Source organism: Augochlora pura, chromosome 10 (genome assembly GCF_028453695.1).
Source record: "Augochlora pura isolate Apur16 chromosome 10, APUR_v2.2.1, whole genome shotgun sequence".
Lineage (NCBI taxonomy): Eukaryota > Metazoa > Arthropoda > Insecta > Hymenoptera > Halictidae > Augochlora > Augochlora pura.
The window spans coordinates 15694453-15719708 of record NC_135781.1 but is presented as its reverse complement, the minus strand read 5'-3'; the positions used below and the strand labels follow the sequence as shown (position 1 = coordinate 15719708).

Genomic DNA, 25256 nt, shown 5'->3' with positions numbered 1-25256 from the left:
GTATAAAGGAGAATTTTATAATACATATATTGAATACATTAGAATTAAATTGTTCGTACGGAACAATCTTCAAAAATTTGAAACATCTTAGTAGTAGTAGAAATTTTTAATTTTTTTTTCTAAGAAATATTTGATTTAGGACCGATAACAGGTTACTTTTAGGTTTTCGGTTAGTTATAGGGCAATTTTAGAGTAAATTTAGGGCGTACGTCCTAAAACTGCACCAAATCTGTCCTAAAACTGCCATAAAATTGCCCTAAAACAGCCATAAGTTTGCCATAAAAGTGCCTTAAATCTGTCCTAAATCTGTCTGGAAGCTGTCCTAAATCTGCCCTACGACTGCCCTAAAACTGTCCTTAAAGCCATTCTAAAACTGCTCCCTAAATTGCCCTAAAATTGCCTTATAACATTCTGAGATACGAATAGACAGCGTTTTTCTTAAAATTATCACGGTCACGTAATAAAAAGAATCGGATAATTTACTCTCCTTAAATTTTTCATTCCTTCGAACGCTTCGTTGCAGCTCGTTGAAATTTCCTTCGCTTGTCGCTCATTGGCCACTGTTTTCCGTGAATAATCCCTCATTTCGCGGAGTTATCATAATTTTGGTACTCCGTCTATATCACATATAATGAATATATTAGAATTAAGTTATTCGTATGGAATAATTTTTTGAAAATTTGAAACATCTTGGTATTAGTAGAAGTTTCAAATTATATATTCTACACAACAGTGTTTCGAAGGAAAAACAAAATATATATATTTAATAGAATAAGTACTGTCGTATGTGTACAGTAACATAATGAAATGTCCCCAAAAGTTTCTTTCATTACATCCAGGACGTCTTTGTGTCGCAGTGCATTTAACACGGTCACTGCAATAACGAATGGTTTAATCAAGACAGGACATTTCGGTGCGACGTGCATGGCTGCCAAGTAGCTTTCTTCTTCTCCGTTGATTAACTTTTCTTTCGTTGGAAGCCCGGAGACAGTAGGCGGGACAGCCCACTACTTTTTCAGATCGACAGTCTGCGATCCGCAGAGTCGATGCAACCAGACACGAGAAGACCTCTGTCGTCTCCATTTCTTTTCACGTTCGACGATGCAGCTATTTTCTCATATCTGTCCGCGGTTTTAGTATATCTCGGTGCTCACGTGTCGCGCTGCTCGTCCGCGCGAAAGCACGTTTTTCGATTGCGGCTACAGGGATCGACACCCGGCAGGAGAGCATGGTCACGCGGCACGTTCCAGGATTAATTACACGACAAACAGGATCATCGATCAACCCTGGTACACTCCCTGTCCGTCGGCTGCGTGCATATGCGCCGGTAAACAGGACATCGCCGTGCAGCCCTCTCAGTCATTAGCGAATTCCAAATCATTCCAGTGGCGCTCTAAAACTATGCGACTTTCTGTTGGGCGTGGCCATAGGTCGTTCGGTTTATAAATATTCTGCGATATATTATTCCAGCGAAAGTGCAAGGGCTGCAGTGCTGCCATGCAAATACACTTCGGTCATCGCCCTGAATAATTGCGTGAAGGGTGCCCGCCTCTCCGGTGACTTGCGTCTCGTATGACACTGCGACTGCTATTTCGCTCTTCTGTGGCTGATGGAATTCTTTGATCAGATTTCTCCATTAATTGTTAGCTAATCTATTCGGTTGTTGCAACAGTAATTATGATAATCCAGATAAATAGCTTGCATAAAGACCGAAGATGCTTTTGACGTAACCTAATATTATGTCTTCCTAATTTTATTAGGATGCGCAAGGTGTAAAGATTTTTAAAAAGTAGTTGATGTCGTACAGCCTAACTCTTCAATTTTAATTCTGTCAAATAATAGATGTGCTTCAATTTTGTGGAATTTTTTAAGGCTGTTCGCGTGGCACCTAATACGATAATTGGAGTGCAGTTTTTTATGTAACGTAGACACTGATTGGATTAATTGTAAGGTAGAGGAGTATTTGTAACTTCATTACATATCTTTATAGTTTTGCATTTGACCTGTTTATTTCTGTTATAAATGCATTAAATCCGTAGTTTATTCATAACCAATTCAAACTTATTAAATATGTAATAATTACGAAATGTGTATATAACTCAAATTAGAATTCATCCTTTTACGTACCACCGGTCAAAAATCGATTACATTATTTCATTTAGAATTGTACGAGTTATAAATATTCGTACACAGGAAATGAAAGAATAAATTTGTTAAAATAAGCATAGATTATAATATAAACATCGAAAAGTCTAAACAAATTCATATTATTCAATTAAAACAGCATCGTATCAATCGCTTTTAGTGTTCCGTAAGTTTAGTGCTGATCATTTCTGTAATTACAGTAAATTCTCTCCAATTGTTCCTCAGTTTGTAAATAAAAACGGATAATTTGAGAAGAGGAGATACGATTATTATTACTACGAATTATACGAATATTCTTATTAATACGAATAATCGCATCTCCTTTTCTCAAATTATCCATTTTTATTTACCAACTAAGGAACAATTGGAGAGCATTTACCGTATATTCAATTAATTAACGTTAATAGAACGACGAGAGACAATAAATTTCTGAGACATTCGAATTCATCTCAAAAGGGCTTTTTAGCCTAGAATATGTACTCGGTAACACCTGTAGCTGAGCTACCATAATCCCGACCAAAGAGGTCGCTTTCAGGTGGACGCAATGCATCAAACGATCCATAATTCATGCTTAAAGTAAATGCAAAAATTATACAAAGCAAACGAAAGAATGCCTAACGAAATGCTTCTCTAAAGCAGGGTATCAACTAGAAGTCCCCGTAGTAGAATGAACCTTGCGTTTTCATGACGGAATCGTTATGGTAAACCTTCGGGGCCAACTGGCCGATTTATTTCCGAGATTGCCGACGCGCCCCGTGGCTCGTTAATGGATTAATAGCCGGCCGCTTTCAAAGATTACCATAATCCGAAATCCCTTTCGCTGTATGGAGATCGATGGGGGTCCCGTGTCCGTCGATTATTCTATTTGAAACGCATTCGATTGGCCGGTCGCTGGATTGCGTGCACCTCTCGGGATTACGGGTTCTGACTTAAGCGCCTTTTCGCGAGGCATCAAGAGAGAAAGGGAGGCAGAAAGGAGAGTGCGCGTTGTCGGTAATTAACCGTGACGCCAGGAGCTTGAAAGGGCGCGGGCACCTGCAATTAATTCGACGGCCTCGCCGCTCGGATCTAATTAACCGTTCTCGCGCCCCATAAACCAACCATTGTAAGTGTTCGATGTCAATCTAAGTTTACGTGCCGTTCGAATCGTTGCCGACATCTTTACACGAAGAGAGAGGATTAACCTCTTAGCTACGGTTGAATTTTGCCCTGTTTCTGAAGAATGACGCAGCTTTTGATAATTAAATTACAATTTCTCGTATAAATATGAAACGTATACTTTGACTTTTAGTAATTTATTTGAATATTTAACAATATAATTGAATATCGCACGTCGTACTATAAACATGACATCCGCGAAAGCTACCGAGAGTGTCCTGAAAATACGAAACTGTATGTGCATTAGAAAAATTTCTGCTGTTCAACTTGTTAAAACTATTTAAAGAAGAATTACGTTTTTATAGTATGTCCAATATTACAAGAGCAATTGAGTTGAACAGTTCTTATTTCGACTACGAGAAGCTCGTATAGCTTCCATGGTCCTAAATTTTCTCGTACACGGAAGGAAAATTTAGGGTTCTCAGAATTTGATCACACGAATCAATGAGAGTCGAGTGGCAGAAATCATGCCCCGACAGTTCGGATATTCATCCATATCCGACGCAAATGGACAGTCACTAAACTGTTGCACAAGTCCACTGAAAATTGATGGCCGATACGTCATTTACTGTCCCATGTATATATCTCTTGGCGCCAGCGTGGTGCAACGGTCGCATGAATTTGAAGTAGACCTTCAACGAGCAGCGATATTGGCGATAATTATAACTGGCTGATCTAGTTTAGAGATACACCTCGGGCGAGTTGGTTGAGACTTTCGAGGTCCGAGTTGCAGCTGGTTTGAATCTGTCGCATGCTGGGCCGGCAACTCCGCGTGAAACTGTCTTTGACGAAATTCGCTGCGTCGCTCGCGAACCGTCCGATTTCGGTTACCCCGAGGAAGACGACGTATCCCCCGGGACCTTAACTATCGTGGCACTCGCTCCTGAAACTTTTCGGAGATATTAACTAGTTAAGTATAAAATGAGTTTTGATGGATCTCGGAAAACGAGACCGGAAATTGTTTGACACAGTTGCGAGCGATTAATTGGATTCCGTTCCGTGAAACCAACGGCGACGATGGCTGCGATTGAATGCGAGCTTTGTCTAAATTTCATCGGCATTATCGGAGTTCGAAATAATTTTCGGCGTTTAATGCAGTCGTCGGCAGTGCCGGGTGACAAGAATAATAGGATTATTATATGCGCCCGGCAATAAAGCGATTATTACCGATCGAAATTTCCAATTGGTTCGCCGCTCACCGTTGCCCGTTATCTGCTGGCTGACAGCTCAAAGATAGCCCGAGTCTTAGCGAGATTAAAATTCCGCGCGAAACGTGATAGGTACACCACCACCTTCTCTCTCTCTCTCTCTCTCTCTCTCTCTCTCTCTCTCTCTCTCTCTCTCTCTTACTATCTCAGTGATGAATTGCAAATGCTCACGTGTCAAGAAAATTGCCGCGTAACAGCCGCGCTTTGTACCGCTATTTTCAACCCAGCGAATACAGAAAAAGAAAGATGTATTTCTGACTTGGCCGGGCAGAGCGGATCGATTAATTTTTGCTGACTATGGCTCGTTAAGGGTTGCCCTGCCTCTGCGGACTGGTTGTCAGTGCTTTTTCGACCGCGAAATATGGGACGCGTTTAATTGAAATCAATCCGGTTTTATTGCTAAGCCAAACGTTTCCATCCAAAGGGCGGCCAGCTTTTTGTCTGTCCGCTGGAACAGCTGTTTGTCATATTTTTGACGACAATGCGTCGCTTGAAAGGTATTTCTAGACAATGCATGCGCAGATTTTTTAAATGTTCAGGAATTTATAAGTCAACCGGGTCTAATAGTATTGTTATTTTCATTTTATAATGAGTACTTTTTTAAACGACGAGGGTAGCTTTCCTTTAATTCTGATTTTTGTGAAGTGATATAATAATCACACACTATACGTATATAATCTACAAATGATTAAAATTGGGACGATCAATTCTAAAATTATGATTTTCTAAACATTTGCTTTAGTAGGCTTCTCTCTTTCTTTTCGCCGTTCTTCATTATTTTATACATTTTATATTATCTTTATTTTTATATTTTATGTTTATATTTTTATTATATATTTATTATATTACATTTGCATAATTTATAATTTTCAATTATATAATGTACACATGTTGTATAATTTTTCAAATGTATAAACGTAATTTGATAAACTTAATTGGTTCCTATTTAACATCGACAATTTGTTTCGGAAAATTACAAATTCCGTAGTCATCAATAAACTTATTGTTCGTGACAAGAAATAGTTACTGCTTGTGCGGAACTAGAATGAGTCACGAAACTTAAATAGAAAACAAAGAAGCGATAAACGAGTGAACACATTAGCTGAGTCGTAATCAACAGCTGTCTAATATTTGTTTATCCCAGAATTGTTCAGCAGACTTTGCAATGACTAAGGACAAAGCAACAAAGAGCAAAGCTACAATGATATTTACACTTTCCCTTGCTCTTCTACCCACTTAATTACCTATTATATTACAGCGTCATAGTTATAATGAATAATTAGAAAATGAACAATGTTCAAAAGGAACTTAAATAGTTTGTACGTTTTGTTTGCGGCAACGCCCGCAGCAGTTTTAAAAGATTGAGAATTATAGAAATTTTATCTAAACGTTAAAAGAACTTTATGTAATATATACAAGTCTCATGCCCTTTTTTCTATCTAAAATTACAAAGTTATGGCGTTATTATAATTGTAATGAAGAATTAGAAAATAGACAATGTTAAGAAGGAATTTAAACAGTTTGTACATTCTTGTTCGGAATAATTTCAATTTTATGAAGAGTTATTTTTCTTATTTTCATTGAAATATAAAAATACAACTCACCAATTTTTACTTAATAATAACATTACTTTATTAATTTGTTCTATTAGAAGTGACGACGCAGTGTCCGCGTTTATTATACTACGCGCACTGTTTTTTGAAGATAAATGGGCTGAAAATCGCTGTCCATACGGGCAATTTATTGAACAGCTCTGTCCAATCCAGTGACACGAATATTTTTAATTGAAATATAACCCAACGATCTAAAACTATAAAGAACCGTCTAATAAAACATCTTCTACAATAGAACTTCGACTCACCGAACTAGATTTTCCTCGTTTTCTATCATTTAGATTTTTAATCATTCCATGTAATAATTAAAACTATAGAAGGATCTCGATTAACCCTTTCGGTACGAGCACTCTGCCCGCCGTGACACTCTCGCTGTACGAGGCACCGTGCCGAAAATTCGTATACTGTCAATCCTCCTTCATATGATGATATTTCCTAAACATTAACCCCTTGCACGACAATAACGAATCAGACACGTGGTGAAGATTTTATGCAAGCTCTACTAAGTATGAATATTATTAATTTCTTTTACATCAAAGTAAAAAATAAATTTTTCTATTATCAAAGTATAGAAATGACGATAAATAAAGACAATACAGGGAACAGAAATTGTCTGGTCCTATTAGAAAAATCATTAGGTACGAATAAGTGCTAATCGTCACAGTATGAAAGGAGCGGTAGTGCAAGGGGTTAAGTGTAATAAAAACTGTGTCTGATAAAACGACATTTTTTAACAATAGTGTTGCTTTGAGCTTACGAGATATTTAGTGATATTTATACAAAATATTAAGAGATATTTATATAAAATTCTGTTATTTATATCGGTCGTCAAATGGTCGCAGGGTATATCCGGCACTCGTACCGAAAGGGTTAGACTTTGACTATCGTCTTAATAATTTATCTTCTTCAGTGTTCAACCAAATAACGTGTTGTGACAGATAGGGGCACTGTTGCTCTCGGGAGTGGGGCCTAGATCCTGGCCAATCGATGTTTACCCTGGGCTGAAAATTATTGTCCGTACAAGGAAGTTCTCCAGTCCGTGCAACTCTAGTTCATCGCACGTGCAAACACAACTACGCACGACTATCTTTCAATTGATAATTCAGCGCGACAATCGACAAAATAATTAATATTGGGTTGCTCGGAAAGTAATTTCGTTTCTCAAAAATATTTCGTTTTTAAGGCCAAAGCTACCAGAAAAATATGAACAAGTTAAATAACGATACATAGTTCAATAATATTTACTCTAAACATTGAAAAACCATTTTCTCTTGACAGTACGAAATTACTTAGCAATCAACCCAGTAATATTAACGACGAGGGACGGAGAAGTGACCGTCACAGAATGGAACACTAATTACAAACAGAATGATTTTTACGGGTAATTAGCGACAGCAGAGACGGATCTCCCTTAGAGACTGGGGTAACTGGCGCCGCACCCTCGGTTCTCGACTGGCCTCCGAATTAATCATCGATCACGAGCTGCGGCATGGCCCTGCGGGGCCTCGTGAGTGTATTTTGGCGGATAGCTGGAACGGAACGTTCGCAGATGCCACAAGTTTGTCTAACACCCTGCTAAACGCGTTAGTCGGTGTTTGCCAACTAGTTAAACGGTTGATATTTGCTCTCCGGTCCTTGAAACGTATTCGCGCATCCATCGTGGACGCTGCGAGATAATCACGAATCTCCGTAACGACATGTAAATGAACTCATCCACTTTCGCTCCGGAAATGAAACAACGAAGAGTTAACTGGTCCCATGAGTGGGGACGTGCCCGCGAACCCATGTTATTGGTTTTATCGGCGATCATGTGTCTTCGCAGCCAAATCCCAACTGAACGGCGTTCGTTTCATTTATATGAAGTTCTCTGAGTGGAAGAATCATTGCTACATCACGGATTTTATGTATTCATGATAAATGTGGAAGATACGTAAAGTGTTAATACCATTAACCCTTTCGTTACGGCAACCTGCTCCGCTGGAGCGACACCCTGGAACGGATTATTTGTAGTCTTATATTACGTTATATTATATAATATTGTACTTTATTTTATTGTATTGAATTCTATTATATTATGTATATTATATTTAAATAATATCATATGCCTATTATAGTCGGCACCCATACACGCATCACGTCACGCGGACGCCGACTACAGTCGGCACCCATAACAAAATGTTTAAAAAAAGAAATTCATTTTTATCCGATTTTTGTTTGATATAAGAGATGATAAAATACTTGTTTTGCATAGTGATTCACAGTCTGATCATTAACATAAGTGTTTGGATACTTGGGAAAGTTAAAATTTAAAGTAGAATACAAAGTTATGTCAAGGTTATGTACTTAAAAAACTTTAGTCCTTTTAGTACCGAAGAACGATATATCGTTGTAGGCTATTCATAAAAAAATAATTTTCTTAATGTTTTTACTAAATAACAATTTCATTTCTTATTTTTCCTCTCTTCTTGAATTTAGCAATTATTAGATTTTAGAATACAATGTATTTATAATCATGATCATCAAATACAGAAAGATATACAGGGATTGTAAAAACGTATTTTTCGATTTAATAATTCGGATAGGTCCAAGATATTGAAACAATATTCTTAATTTCGTCGAATACGTATAAAATACATAGTCCGTTGATAACATATTAAACACACATGCACAGGACTATATATTCGCGAATGTCGAGGGGTCGAAAAACTTCCAGTGACGATAATTAAGCAGCGATAAGCAACGGGGAGAGGGTGAAATTGTGTAATCGGATCGCAAACTCATTAACTACGTGAAAACCGCTGGGGATGGAGATTCATTGAGAATTATAACGCTGATAATCCTTAAATAAATTCGCAGAAGTGATAATGCGTTTGAAATACATATATATTGCTAACAGTTTACCAAATTTGCATTTCCTGATATACAAACTCGAATAACTTTGGTCATCGTAGCAAATTTCCACTGATGCACGGTGGACGGACACTCGATTAGTCGCACCGCTAATAGCATTTATCATCCTGTCTCAATTTTTCGTGTATTACTATTATTTCGAAGCGGCATTGTCTACTTAAATACCACTGAATTTGTTCAACATCGCACCCGCGCTCGCGTGACTTGCCCGCTATTCAACGGCGTTCTCGGACCGCGTTTCGAAGCGAAAACGGACAATTAAGTGAAAATGTCACCGGTACGCGTTCCCCCACAATAATAATGGCGATTGTTCCGCAAGCGGCGGGTGAATGTTCCGACTGGACACCAGAGAGCCCCGAGACCCGCTGCATTCATTGCCCTAATAAATTTCTTGCGGTGTGATAGCGTGCATGCGACGCTCGTATTAACTGCCCACCACTGCGGAACGTTGCGACATTCGATAGTTTTGGTCGTGTTCCCGCGGCTCGCTAAATTCGGCGATTATGGATCCCGAGGATCTAGGAGCGCCGGGAGCGAGCCCGGCAACGGATCCTTTTGTTCGCGACAGGAATTTATGGAGCGCGAGACGTCGCGGGAGAATTACGGACCTTCTGGTTCACCGGGATCACCAGGATCGCCTTTGATGGATGTCCACTGGAGAGGGGCGAATCGGTGCAAACGTTCTTTCGCGACGTCGCTGCAGATTGCGCCCGAATGGTTCATTCGTCGAGGCTTCATTACCTTTGTGGGCCTCTCTCCCGCCGCTTTTTGCATTAGTTAGAACTCGGACTTGCCGAGGATGGCTCGGTTTTTCACAGCTGCTTTTGTCATCGTAATCGGCTATTGATGACTAGTTCTCAACACGTATTCCTCCGCGTGACGAAAATTCGTCATTTCGAAAACAATTACCGATAGCCAAATGACGAAAAATGACAAATTAATTTATTAACTTATAATCTCATATTATATAATTCAATATAATATAACGTAATACTGTAATGTATTGTATTTTATTGAATTGATACGTATCTATAAAAACCAAATTCATGCGTATTCAACTCCCTGACAGAATTGAACAACAGAAGGCATTACTCGATTTTTTTAGTCACTGCAACGATCTGCACTAAAATGCAGCGTAGCGGAAAACAAGCGAACGTAAAAGTTATGCAACAACTCCTGCATTTTCCGAAACAACTGAAATAGGGTTTCTCTAATGTGATTGTAATCGATATTATGCCGCAAATGGTAGCGATATTTATATGTAAAATCGTTTAAAATTAGACACTATTATAAAATCCTTAAAGATATCTCATAGTAAAAATAGATATACTATATGCACATTTTTACATCCACAATGAGCTCGTGAAAAATGATATCACTGGATTAATTTAACAACTATTTTACGGAAAGTCGAAAATTGGTAGTGGAAAAATAATTAAACATAGAAAATATTTTGAAGTTAAATTTGAAAAGCGTCTTTTAACATCGCTTGGTAGAAATAGTGTTAAATAAAACATTTCTGATTACTACACAGTAAGGAGCAGGCCTCGAATTTAGTTGTAATTCAATTATCAGCTTTTATAAACATAAGTTACATAGCACACTTTTATTTTTCACATGAACACTTTAATTGTATTATAGAAGTTCTATTTCAACAGTTATTTTGTATTTGATTCATATTAATCGTACAGGTACATTATGATCGTTCAGATTATTCTTAGTATAGCCCGGAAATTGAAAATTCCTTTAGGCTTCCAAGATCTACAATTTTGATGTCTGCGTCAAAGTTACTTTGGTGTCTGTATAACTCGTTTTACAAATCACTGATTAGATGGTTAGAATTGAAGAGATTTTTTATTTCCTTTAACATATATTCGTCCGGTAATTTTTTGCACCGTCATTTATAAAATGCCGGTATTTTTCGACACTATCTGCAGAAATGATACGGTCTACATAAAAACAACGTAACTCGTTAAAAGTTATATATTTTTCAGTGAAAGTTTGAAAATAATATATTTCTTTTTACTGGAAGTATCTCTGTTTGGTAAAAATTAGAATTCAATTTATTTAAAATTAAAAGAACAAGAATCAATTATTTTCTGCATTATACAAATGACGAATTTTCGTCATTTGGCTATTGGTGATTGTTTACGAAGTAACGAATTTTCGTTATGTGGACGAATATGCGTTCGTTGCGTGTGCGAACTATAGTCAGCATATAGTACTGCATAAATATAATATACAGAATTCGATATTATTCAAAATAACAATTCAATAAAATACGATGCAATACAGTATTATATTATATAATGTAATATAAGACTATAAATTAATCAATTAATAATAAACCTGTTGTGTGGCGTCAATCCAGCGGAGCGGGCTGCCGCAACAAAAGGGTTAAGGAATCTGTGTTTACAGTAGATAAGGAAAATTTCCGAGCAAGCTTCTGACACGAGCGATGTCACATTTTATAATTCTTGTTCCGTAGTTATTTCGATGATGGAGCTGTCACGGCGAAAATTAAACACGGAAGGGGAAGAACGCGAGGAGGAAGTGTTGACTGCAGGGAATAATTATTCATAATGCACGGGAGGAGACAGTGAATCAGGCGATTATTTGCCGAGGTAGTACTTGGCAGAGGCGTTCGTACGAGGCAGGAAGTTGAAACGAACGCGCTCGTTATACGAGTGGTTCACCCCCGACTCATGTTTATTCCTCAGGGTGTCTCCGTCTACTTCGCCAACACTGCCATCCCTTTCTGCCGGTGGCATCGTTCCCTTTATTCGTTGACACGTGAAAGCGATTTCACTTTGCCCAACACCTCCCCGAATCCGATGCATTTCCACTCGAAAGAAAATTTGGACGGTTGACAGAAGCCGTGTTTTCTTAAATTACTAAATGACTTGTTAGTTAGAGATTCTCGCTAGAGTAACCTTTCAAATATTTTCCGTTTCGATTGATTCAACGTCTTCACTTTAACCTTGGCACTTCTCGCGAATTTCGTTTAATAAACATTAACCCCTTGCCCTATAATAACGAGTCAGACTCGTGACAAAGATTTCACGCAAGATCTACTGAATATGAATATTATTAATCTCTTTTAAATCCAAATGAAATTTGATTCTCTTGTTATTGAAGTCTATAGACGAAAGTAAATAAAGACAATAGATGAAACGAAAATTGTTTGGTCCTATTAGGGAAGATATTAAGAATGAATAAGGGCTAATCAGCGCAGTGTGAAAGGCATCGTAGTGCAAGGGGTTAAACACGTAATAATTTTCGGTGCACAGAATTGAATGCATTTGAAGTGGCAAGTAGCTCACTTTTTCCTCATTGTGAGAAACCAAACGTGTCATTGTTTACTGGCCAAATTTATTGTTGAGATAATTCAAAGTTACGTTTATTTAATATAACTTTAGAATTTTTTCACTTGTCTTATTAACACTATGGTATGTAGAGCACACTTCCAAAGTAAAAATTTTCGGAAATCCTATCTTCCAAAATTAAATGCATTCAGTGTTCTTTCAATTCTTGTTTATAAATTGCTATCGAATGAATTGTTTATTTCCCACATTGACTTGCACTAATGCACGTTATACAGTACATGAAAACAGAAATACTTAAAAAAGAATTAATCGTAACGTTCACACAAAAAATGACAAGAGTTCAACTGTCCAACATTCCACCGGCGACGCAGAAATCTGAAACCGTGCTCGAGCGGCAGCAACCACTTGTTCAATATTGTTCCGTGATTTGTTGCATTCATTCCCGTTGTCCTCGCGACGAGACCCGCGCGTTGATCAATACCGAAATTGCTCGAGCGAGAACTGGGCATCGGCGGCCGTTTAAAAACACGCTAACCTCGCCGGCGAACGGTTGTTTCGTGTCGTCGACGATCATCCTGTAACTGCCCGCTATCCATGATTTTATTGTTCGTTCTAACGGTAGATCGCAGTGTTAACGCACGACTGTAACTAATACGTTCCTGCAGCCAGACAGAAAGTATAGTGACAACTATTCTTCAAAGCCACGTTTGCAGAGCACCGCGAAACAACCGTAACGAAACATGTTATCCTTTCATGCAAACGAAGCTTAATGCATTTTTGTACTTTGGAGCCTGTGATGCTTCAACGACGACGCTTTGGCGAAACTAGATCCCGAAAATGTGTCGCATTTCGAAGATGAACCCTTTGCACTCGAAGCCATTTTAACTGTAAAACTAAGATGATTTCTCTAGCTTATAGTATTTCCATTTTACGTGACAAAGTGTATTTGTATTACGACTCATACCAACAGTTTTTTAAATCTAAACTTTGTTGGTATAAAAATAATTTTGGACCGTGATAGAATAATTTTAGTGGTGCTTCAGAATCACCGTCCGAGTGCAAAGGGTTAAAAGTTTTTCGTATTCTAATCGTACAAAATATACGAATGATTTTATAGATTTCTGCTAATGGTTTATTTATTTAGTAACATTCGTATTTGTTTAAGTAGTATTTGATACTAAGTTTATAGAGCCGTAGAAGCAGCTATTTTATATTCCATCAGAAAAGTAAAAAGCGGATATTCATTCAATTTTAAATATGCAATGAAACAAATTTGTTGAAGAAATTCTCCTTAAATGTATCGTTATAATTTCGGTAATTGCAAATTAAACAATTCAGGGTGTGTTAAAATGATGCGTTCCATATATCTTGCTGTTGATACTTGTTGGTAATTATTAAATCATATCGGTTTCTTCATCTCGTGCAAGACAAATTGAAATACGAGCATCTCAACCCATTTGTTGCGAGATATCTCGTGGTAGACGCCCATAAGACGCGTCTGTTTAGATTTACTCATAATAGGCTTGGCAATCAATGTGTCAATGTTTGCAACATGTCGTACTAACTCGTTAAATATTTGTCTCGAATAAAATTAGTATACGGAAACTCTGTTACAATACCGCCGTGTCCGTTACAGAGAATGAAAAAGCAACATTACCGGAATCATATCTCCGTGCTCGCTTGGCAGGAATAAACAGGCTGCCATGCATCCTGAGCGATGAAAGTAATGGCGTTTCATTCTGGGAGTAACAATCTCTGATCGTCCATCGTTACTCCATTGAAATTACGGCTCGCCGTCGGAATTACGGGCTCTCAGATTTTCATTATCGGGACACGATGGTCCCTGATAGCGACGTTTTAATAGCACGGATTGCGGATTAGTGGATGAGACAGCAGTGGATCGGGAAATAGCGTCCTGAAGGATAAGGGACCCGTGCTGTCCGACGGAGTAACTTACCCGAGCAGTTGAAATTTCGATAAAGCGGATAAAACGATTCCAGCCCGAAGCTGTCTCGGTCCCTCGTCGTTGGTAATATCGCGACTCGGGGAATAGAAAACGACGTTCGAAAGTTTGTTCCAAAGGCGACGCAAATTCCAGCGTGCCCTGGCAAAGAAGTTCACGCTGCGCAGTTCTTTAATATTTAACGCGGTCGCTCTTGTACCGTTGTTGCAACTTCGAGTTATTTATGCCATCGTAAGTGCGATAATTCCTCCGGACTCTTCGTATTCCGCTCTTCGCGAATTTTCCTTTGAATATCGGCCATGAATTTTTCATGTCCTATTACCGTTATATACAGCGAAGTATTTTTTTTTATCTCCCTAACAGGAAATGAAACTTGCGTCCCACCCGTGTTTGCTGGCTGGAAGAAGATGGATGATGATATCGTTGCCGATCATCCTTCACAGTATACTGCAGCGAAAGCAATTATTGTTATATCTGGCGACACTGCTTTCAGCGATGCCGTAGCTTTTTTGTCGGTAGACAAAACTTCATAGTCTAGACCGATTCTGTGTCATCAAGATTTTCCTGTTCTCATTCGGTGGATGCGCTATACTAATGAGACCTAGACCAAGGATCCGATAGTGCTGCATCTTGCATTAATAACTCGCTTTTTCGTAACCGCTCTCGTCGTTACTGCGCGCGGTAATTTACTGTGCTACTATTTCATTAACTATCTAGCTCTCACTAATGGCATTGTTAGAATTAAATATAGACCTAGAGGTACCTAAAATAAAAGGTCTGAGCAGCGGTAGTCTAAACCAGCCTTGTCTAAACCGACTTTCAGGAGCAAGAGTCTCTAACGATCGCGAAACACGCGAAGAGTCGAAGCCATAAAAAAGTGTTGACAGCGGCGTTGTGTGACCGAAGCTCGTAGTGTGGGATTGATCGGACGAGGATCGCGTGGCAGTGATGCAGTTTCATTCATAGATTAGCGCAACAGAGACAAGAGTCCGGCTATTTCGGGATGTAGGTTCACTAGCGTGAGACTCTTGACACTCGGTGCACCGAAAGTAGCTCGTCCGAATAGCAGCGAGAATAGCACGCTCTCTCTGAGCTCCATGTCCATCAAACATAAAGACAATAAAAGCACAAAAACGGAAGCGCACGAAACTTTGTAAAATTTATAAATTTTGCGAGAAAGGTGGCTTCTCGCGGAAATTTGCATTATGCTCGTTACGAAGGTATCCCAGCCACACGATTTCTTTGCAATGAACGACAAAAGAACTTCCCGAGCGTGGCCACCATCGATCAACGAAGTCATTCTACGCATCTGTTGCGAGCAAGCAGAAACTGGCGTCCTCAAAGGAATTCCTGGCAAACGCTGCGAAACGTTTCCGAACTTGTATACCGACCCAGAAACAAGCGCGCCCGTTTGACTAATTAGACCCAGGGATTCCGAGATCACCGCAGTTAATCAAGGTGCAAAAAGTCAGTTTCATTACACGGCGGTATCTCGCGTTTCCGTGACCGTTCTCGTCGGTTGCTTCCCAGTTTCATTGAATGCGCCTTGACGAATGCCAGTGATCAACGTAATTTACGGCTGCGGACACGAACGACTTCTACGCGATTGGTTCGCCGAACGTCTCCAGGCGACGCCGGTGGCGGAGGTCTGAAGGCGGCCTTCGCAAATGTCGAAGTTCAACCACCTATTGTTGCTACCCGGGCGGCCCGCGTTTGCTACTGCATGCACATCTGGGCCAAGACGCCGCTCGAGAGTAATGTAGTTTGTTCGCGGCAAATGAGCGTGCCTCGACACGGCCGTTATCGACGTACCCGCTTTGGCAAATGCGAGACCAAGTCGACGCGAATGTTAGCAGGACGCTCGCCACAAAGCCAGAGAGACCGTTCGGAAACGTTTGAACTTCACCGAGACCTAATTCGAGTAGAATGATTGCGAATCTCCACTATGCTAATATCTATGCTAGTAGAAATTATCAACGCTAATTTCTTCCTATTAGTGAGGATATTTGCGCCGCAACTAGACGGATCTTATAATCGCTTATGGCAAGAATGAATAAACAATTTACAAATATTATTGCCTTATTGTCAACTCATTTACTAAGAGAAGAAAAAATATTTACATAGTTTCAGTATGTTGTAATTAACCCCGAACTATCAAACAGGTCAAAATCACTAGTTTCTAATTTTTTCTTTTACGATTATTGATATTATAAAAATGTTTCGTGAGAAGTTTTTGAATAATCATTTTTAATCGAGCACATATTATATAGTAGACATTGTACACAGTTTAAATAAATTGAATCTTCGTAACGTTGTAGAACAATATTTGGAAGTCCTGTTTAGAGTTTGGTAGTTCTAGTGTTAATTACAACAAGGTTTGCAAAAAATATTCTAGGAATGTTCTATCTTGTCCGAAAGTGCACTCAATTGTTTGAAATGCTGTGACAATGAGACGTTATTAACTTTTGTAACGCGCATTTATCACATCAATAATCTTCAAAAATTGCTTTCGCTGAGTTTTAGAAGAAATTTAATATTGAGCCTTCATTCTACGCCACTCGTGACATTGACTAATAGCATGGCTGTATCGAAACTGTAACATCATACGGACAGGTAGTCGTATCATCATGAATTTGAACTTAATACAGCTAACCCTCCTATAACGTGACAAGATAGGTCCTTAGAAAATGTCGCGTTGTGTGAAGCCGTGTTACATGAGACGCGCAACCAGCACACAAAGAGAAGCTACGTTCAGAAAACTTATTAACCAGTTACCTGTGGCGATCCGTTTGCAAAATGCCCACCAGGGTGTGCCGCGATAATCAAGCGATGACGAAGAAAGTTACGCATCCAACTCAAATTATTTATAATTTTCATTTGTTTGTATCATTTCGTCTTGACCTCTAAACATTATAAACATATTAAAATTTATAAATATATTTTATTTTTCGCCAGAAGGACAATTTACATATCAAATTGTAACAAAATTTTACGCCTGACGGATATAATCGTCATGACACAAATTCTGCCTCACTTCCGTGACGGATATAGTCGACAAACACACTTAACTGGTTAAGAACAAGCATTTTTTAAAATTCCAAATAAGCAACTTTATTTTTATCAAAAATATAAATGTATGTATTAGGGTGTCCTATAAGTTTCTTTCTTTTTTTTATGCGAAATCAATAGACGATATTTGTTGTTTAAGGTTGATTTATTGTACCATATATGAACCATTCTGCTTTATTATCTTTCATCTCTCAGGAAGCCTCATTATGCCCTCTTTCCAAAACAGTTCAGACTTACTTGCAAAATATATATCGGGGCGCGTTGTTATTTCGCTTTCGGATTTCTGACATTTATCATGGAGAGTGATAAATAGAAAAGATTTGACTTTTTAAAAAAGGATTTGTTTCATGTCACTGAAGAAGCAAAATCGCACGTAGAGACGCGGTTTATAAGGCCGAGCTCCGTGAGTTGTGTGTCTTAATCACTCCATGATTATGTGATTATGGACTAATTAGTATGTATTGATTCTGATTATGTATTAATGGGAATGTTAATGGCATCCATTATCTCGCACACACTATATCGCAGATTTTCATCGAGCATACTCTCGAGGTCATATGTATAGCGTGGCGCGGAAAAGACTTATAGGACACCCTAATATAACACGAAACAAAAAAGAAGACAGAAAATATTATTTTCATTTAATGTAAGCTTAATTCAATGAATTTCTGAAAGATATCACCTTCACTTTCTGAACATTCTTCTTCATTTCGATTTTTTGCACCTTTTATCTTACTGTTGTTAGTATACTAACACGTTCAGCGCCGACAATCAGCCACTAAAATCCCCACATAGTTAAAGCAATTTAATTAATTAAAGCGATACTAGAAAGTTAATATTTATCATAAGATATAATATTTATCAGAACTCCTTAGCATTCGAAACATTCTGGTCACATTCAGTTTGTTTAACAGGTTGAATGCCACGCCAATTTTACCGGAATTGTCCGTGGCGCCACGATGAAATTTCCATTTAACGATACACATAATGTTGAAATATTATATACAATAGATAATTTACAACGTATGAACATGTTTCAAATGTTTTATACTGCATCCATTTCTTCACACCACTACATCAACGATGATAATAAGAAATTATAAGTGTTGTCTTTTGTCTAACTTTCTTATGTTTTTTTCAATCCGGGCCCGCCGGTCACCGGTGGCCCCCATGGCGTCACAGTCAAGTTGGGTGCCGGTCACCGGTGACCCCCGTGGCATTCAACCTGTTAAATATATTACAATAAAACTAAATTTTCAAAATTGGTAAAAAATTAGTGTCACCCATGTTTGACTGACGCGCCGCTCAACGTGTTAAACAAAAGTCATGTTATTCAGTGCTGCAGAACTGTTATACAAAGATTTCCTCTATATTCTTATCGAGTTAGAGTGAAACAGTGTTACAGGTTTCAATCTATACGAATTTCCCAATTTATCCTATTGTGCTAACGTAACCGTGTTATGGGATGCCGTATTCCAGGAGGGCTACCTGTAATACACAGATGGTATCTTTGACAACGCGTTTCAATCGGAGAAATAGCATTTTATAAACTTTTCTTCCTCACTCTCGTAACAGGGTACAAGTACAAGATTACAATTTATACTCGATCGAAATTCGCTTGAAAATGATTGTAAAATATCCGTGCAAAAGTGAAGAAATTCTAGAAACTTTTACTCCAGATATATCGTTCACGATTCGTTCTTGTCGAAAGTACTATGCCGTGCTTGCTACACGTAATCTCAAAAGGTCTCTGATCTCGCGTTAGCATTCCAATTCTTCCGGGAGTTCAACTTTCGATCATACGACGCTTGAATTGCAAGATTCTCGTTCCCCAGCAATCTTTAGAACTGCGCACAGGGGAGGACGTTGATAGTTCACTCTTCGAAGACTCGATAACTCAAAGTTCAAACGCTTTTGAATGTCCCCAGGTGATCTCTGGGAGACATCGATCTTCGTTCTGACAAGCTATTCCATAATTATAGCGACGGCTAAAGGGGATTTGAATTAACAATTCCCCTTATTAGATATTGAATTCTGTGTGATACGGCTGTTTCACGCCACACAGGCGAGTATTTAACACTAGAAAGACTGAAACTTAGTATATACCTACATATGTATATTGCCCAAAAGCAGTCAAAATGACTGCATTGTGAAAGAATAACCAATGTGTAAAGAAATTTGTTTAACCCTTTCGCGCCGAGAGCCGCATATTTGTGACATCCACACGACGATCTGTGGGTACGAGCGCCGCATATATGCGGCATCCAAATTATGTGTATACAAGTGCCATCTGTAGGCAAAATACAAAAATAATTTTGTATTTTTATAATTTTGTAGGTCCTTGCATATTAAAAATGTAAACATATATGTTACATTAAAGCAATGATTGTTTTATTCAGCACAGTTATTTAAAACTAAGAAAAACGTATATACAGAAATCACACGCAATGTGCATATTTCTGGCGCGAGCTTTCGTTCAATGACAGTACTTCGGCGGACGACACTGCCGTAGTGAAAGGGTTAAAATTGATTTTTAATATTTTTTTTATATTATTTACAGTTATATAACAAGTTATTAGTAAATATTGACAATAAAAAAAATTTTCTTCACTTGGAAAAAAAATTAATTTATGCATTATTATTTGTACATTTTATGCGAATAAAAGTGGAAATCTGTTTATGTGTACATCTTCCGCAAACATACTTTTGACATTTTTCTATCTTGCAGCGTTCGGTGGAAAGCTGTTCTGCTAATTGAAACAAGAATTCTTTTCGTTCTATTTGTATTCCTGTCGTTTCTTTGTAAAAGATCCAAGCATCTGTAGCAGCCAAATCTAAAATATTGAAAAATATTTGGAGGGGTCATCTACGAGAACTAGCTTTTACTGTATATTTTCTGAACATTTATCCGCCATATTAACTCCAAATTTTGTGCTGTTATAAGATTGAATAGTTTCCGGTACCATTTTTTTATTACTTTTATCAATTTTCACAAATGTATGCTTAGATCGTAGAGCAGCTACTCTTTTCTTTGGTTTGCTTTTATATGTATATCGTAACTGATCAAAATTATTTTATTCGTTTTTATGACATCGAAAGTACTTAGAAATGCAATTATTTAGTACAATTGTACAAAAGATGAATAGAAGAAAAAATGTATGCATCAATTTCTAAATGTTTGTAAATATTATATATTTATGGTATTACTAATGTTTTTTCGTAATTATGGATTTGAATGAGTTACTTTGAATTCTTTTTGGACTCCGTCTCTTTCCGAATCGTTCCAAATGTCTCTATTTCATGTTCAATAATATTTTATGTTGCGATTACTTCGAACAGTATGTACCTAAAATATGCATCAAAAAGTAAGCAATGGCGTGTGTACTACCTAACCCAGTTTGAGCTTTTTCATAATAATCATTTATATTATTTTATTTCGTCCTGACCTTCATGTATTCAAAACGTCTGAAAATTTACGAACATATTTTAGTTTTCACTGCAATTGCAATTTGAACAGTTTTTACGCATGGCGGGTATACTCGCAATGTCCCAATACTGCCATTTCTACATGAAGAATATACTCGTCAAGAACGGCGGACTCGTTAAACGCGAATCGGTATCACAAAAATTCTATGCAAAGCAGAACACGTCACAAGAGAATCAAATAAAAGAAAGTATATTGAAACGCTGTTTTCCGTACGTATAGCAATCTGCGAAAGCAAAAGTTATATATTTTAAACAAAATGTTTCAAAATGTCATTTGGCCAGGTTTTGATATACTCCAATGTATGCCGGTCTGATGCGGACTGTGTAGCAGATGCTGCCAGAACGGGAATTAATTAACATTTAGCACGCGTGCTGGACAACGCGACCGGTTAATAATAACTTCACGCACGAGAACAGATTGCGCGCGCTGATGAATATCCGGCAACGGAATCCTTCACGGGGCTAACGCGATTGCTTCGCGCCCCGATCATGATGCATTGAATTATGCCGTCTACCCCATTGTCGCCTGATATATTGAATGCCACGCGGTCGATACCACTGCGCGGGACCATGTGCAGCGTATAGAATATTGAACGCGTCGGCAAGTCGTTCTAGGCGCGATGTAAATCGGTTCGGCTAAAATCTCGAATCGATTGTCGGTGAAATGACGCGGCAAGGTGTAAGCTTCCGCCGAAATAGCGTTATTATACCGGTACGGAAAAGAGACCGTCGCGTTTATCATTTCATGTGTGACCTTATTCCTCTCGCTTTCCTTAATGTTTCGCACGGAAACGACGGCCGCGGATCATTTTTATGGGCCGGTTTTGTTCCGCTTTTAAACAACGTCGCGCCGTGTTCCTACGAATAATGTGCTCCGAGATGCTCGAAGCTTCCGCAGATTTTATCGCAGTTTCACTGATCCCCAGGTGCGACGTTTGTATTTTTCATGTCGTCGCGTTGCGGCTGTCGTGAACTTTCGTTTTTACGAGTTGGTTTACCGAGACGCGAGTAACAGGGTTTCATTATCTTTGATATACAAAAGAATTTTGAGTATCCAAATTAAAGATTGATAGTTAATTTCTTTTTGTTTCCAATAGATTATTAACGATAGTCGAGGCTTAATCGAGGCCCTTCTACAGTTTCGTCGTTGTTACTTGGAATAATTAAAAATCTAAATGATAGAAAACGAGGAAAATCTAGTTCGGTTAACCGAGGTGCTATTGTAGAAGATGTTTTATTAGAAGGTGCTTTGTATTTTTAGATTGTTGGGTAATTTTTTAATTAACACTTTAGTCTATAAATCGGCTTTCTACTTCCACCGGAACCCTGCGAATCAATTGTCATAACAACCAATAATTTTCTATCTATTATGAACGTATTATTACATAGTTTTTAAAATATTAAATACTTTTCGCGATTAATAAAATAGATAATATAAATATTGCTTAACACTAGATTTACGAAATCCGTCAAAATGACGGGTCACTGATTTGTTAACGTACTATTATTCAGATTTCAAAGATACATGTATTGCTTATTTATCGATTATATTTACTATAATTATTTATATTTATTTAGTTATCGATTGCATTAACGATTAGAATAAATCGTTACCTTCATAAACAAATATAAAACGGCTGCTTTTATTACTCCGTAAACCTAGTGTTAATGCTAATGCTATGAGAACATGAAAATGGTTACTATCAAATGACTGATCGGTAAAGTATAATATTCGTGTCACTGGATTGGACAAAGCTGTTCAATAACTTGCCCGTATGGGCAGTGATTTGTAGACGAAAGTAACGATGCCCCTTCCTTAGCTCCTCGGGGGCTCCCCATTAGTAACGATACGTTATTTGGCTGAAGACGATGATGGAAGTTGACTGTAGATTTTGTCGAGATTTAGTGAAGTGGAGTAAACATCGGACGATCGGCATATAACAGCAATGCGTGCAAGTGAGAGAAGAAGGATGGCGTGGAAATGTAAATACTTCGCTCTTTCTTTTTTCACGACCCCACTCCGCTAAGTTGCTTGCACGTAGATTTTCCTGCGTAGATTTGCCACGTGTAGTTTCGCCCGCATAGCTTTACGTCGTAGCTTTACCCTTACCCATAACTTTGCCCTTGCCCATCTTGAGGTCTGTTGAATAGCACTGTTCTATACAATAAATCTAACGATTTATTTTCAAAGAAAAATCACGTAATACAATAAACGTGGTCACTATGTCGCTTCTAAAAGAACAAATTAATAAAGTGATACTATTATTAAATAAAAATTGGTTAATAGTAATTTCAAGTACCAATGAAATTAAGAAAAATAACTCTTAACAAAATTGAAATTATTCCGAACAAAATTTGACAAACTAATTAAATTCCTTCTTAACGCTATAATATTATAATTTTAAATGGAAAAAAGGGCAAAAGGTGTGTAAGTATTTTAAATATTTTTTAACGATTAGATAAAATTTATATAGTTCTCAATCTTTTAAATATTAATTCGCAAAATTCTCTAGCTGCACTCTAATAACCTTATTAGCGAGCTCTACCTCTTCAGAGAAACTCGAGAACCGCAGAGTTCTACGAAATTGAATAATTCAATTCGAGTTACGTTTCTCGCGGTGATCTTGAATTAAATGGTTGAAGAACAACAAGATGTTTGGTCTGGTTTTGGTCGCGTTCTCGAACCGAAAGGACATTTGGACTATTGACGCAGCCAATTATACCTCTCGTGATAGATAATTGGGGTGAATGCGGTATTCCGCCAGTAAGACGTATTTCTCGTCGTCCCAAGGTGTTTATTAGGAGCGGTGGGGCGCTAATGAAGACGCCGTTAATAAGCTTGTTAGCGACGTGGCCGGCAGTCGCAGCCATGTTGTGATAGTTAGCCTTCTGCCGAGTCAATGGGTGCCGGCATAAAGGGGTCCATTCTGTGCGCTCCTCGCGGGAGCAACTTTGATGAATGTGGGTGGCCGACGCAAGCACATGCACTCCAAAGTATTTAAAGACACGCGACCTGACTCGGTGAAAATGACACACGAGTATCTGCGGAGAATTTGTAGCGCACCCCTGTGCACCCGTTTTCAGGCGAAATGCCTGCCAGTCTCGCAACAAATACGTCGAAAAGTTTGTCATCGTGTATGCACTTTCCTGCTTCGTAATTCCGGGCCGCGTTTCAACCTGAATGCTCCACACGACGACGAAAATTGCAAGCTGCCCGTACAAGCGCGCGAGAATTAAAAAGTTCCATATGATTAATTGCGTTTTGTTCACATGGTACGGAATCTATTAGCTTATACCCCACGTTTAACAATATTTCATAAAAAAACAACAACAGAATTTAGTAACGGAAAGATTGTTCCGAAAAATGATAAAGAAATTTGCAATGACGATGTATAGTCTTCCGAATGCAAATAATTCAATTCTGAAGGAAGCTGCAAATTCGCTAAAATAGCCTTACTAAATCGTTATTTGTTTGTTGCAGCTGGAGCCGCTTCTGAAGAAGCTAACCAAAGGTCCAGTTCTGCACACAATCGCCACTCTTTCACGAAGGGTAAGTATATCAATCAACGGTTGACGTATAGGTGTAGAAATCTGCAGCACAGGTGTGTTTAACCCTCGGACAGGTGACCACCTTGGAAACCGAAGAACAGATCCTAAATCTTGTTAGATTCAAATTTTCTATCTCATGTTTTATCACGACGCGTTATGTTGCATTTAATGTGACAGAGTCTCTAAAATAATAGAGTTGTTAACGAAAAGGTTTCAAACCGTTCTGGGGAAATCAGAATTAATAAGTTAGGTGGAGCGAAATGTATCCGGATCGGTTTGACGAGGGTTAAACTTTCCTTCCAGACACACGTAAACGTTGCAAATGCCACGACGCTTTCTTTCATCGTTCCGATTACATGTATTACAGGCTGTCGTACGAATTGCGAACACCGTGCATGCCCGTGAACGTGTTAGTAGCTGAACGAATGATCTAGCATGTCGTCCCGGGAGTACAGTTGTCGTTTCCCTTTCGCCGCGACGGCCATTTGCGAACCCTTTTTTCAGTAAATAGAGAGTTTGGTGCAAAGTATAGAAAAGTAACACGTTCGTAAATAATATACTCATATTTATTTCAATAAATATTCCCCCGGGCATACAGAGGATACGTTCATAAACAATATTAAACATTGAACTCAATCAATATTTCTGAAATTTTATGGACATTTTATTTCGTTATTTAAATCACTGAACATACTTGGTCGAAAATAGCTGTGGGCAATGTTTCCGTAATGGCTGCGACCATTCTGTTGTCATGGAAATTATTCCGCGCAATCCATTAAAATTACAAAATTGAAGAAATGAATTATTTGAACAATAGTAGTTATAAAAT

At 38.3% G+C, this 25256-nt stretch overlaps 1 protein-coding gene across 24 annotated transcripts in view; it reads left to right on the top strand.

Moving 5' to 3' along the window:
* LOC144476469 (uncharacterized) overlaps positions 1 to 25256 on the top strand; it is a 434992-nt gene that overhangs the window by 368275 nt on the left and 41461 nt on the right. For all 24 annotated transcript variants that reach the window (XM_078193477.1, XM_078193474.1, XM_078193471.1 and 21 more), the window contains one exon: positions 24360 to 24428. In XM_078193477.1, coding sequence (XP_078049603.1) covers positions 24360 to 24428 — 69 coding nt within the window. The remainder of the gene's footprint in view (positions 1 to 24359; positions 24429 to 25256) is intronic.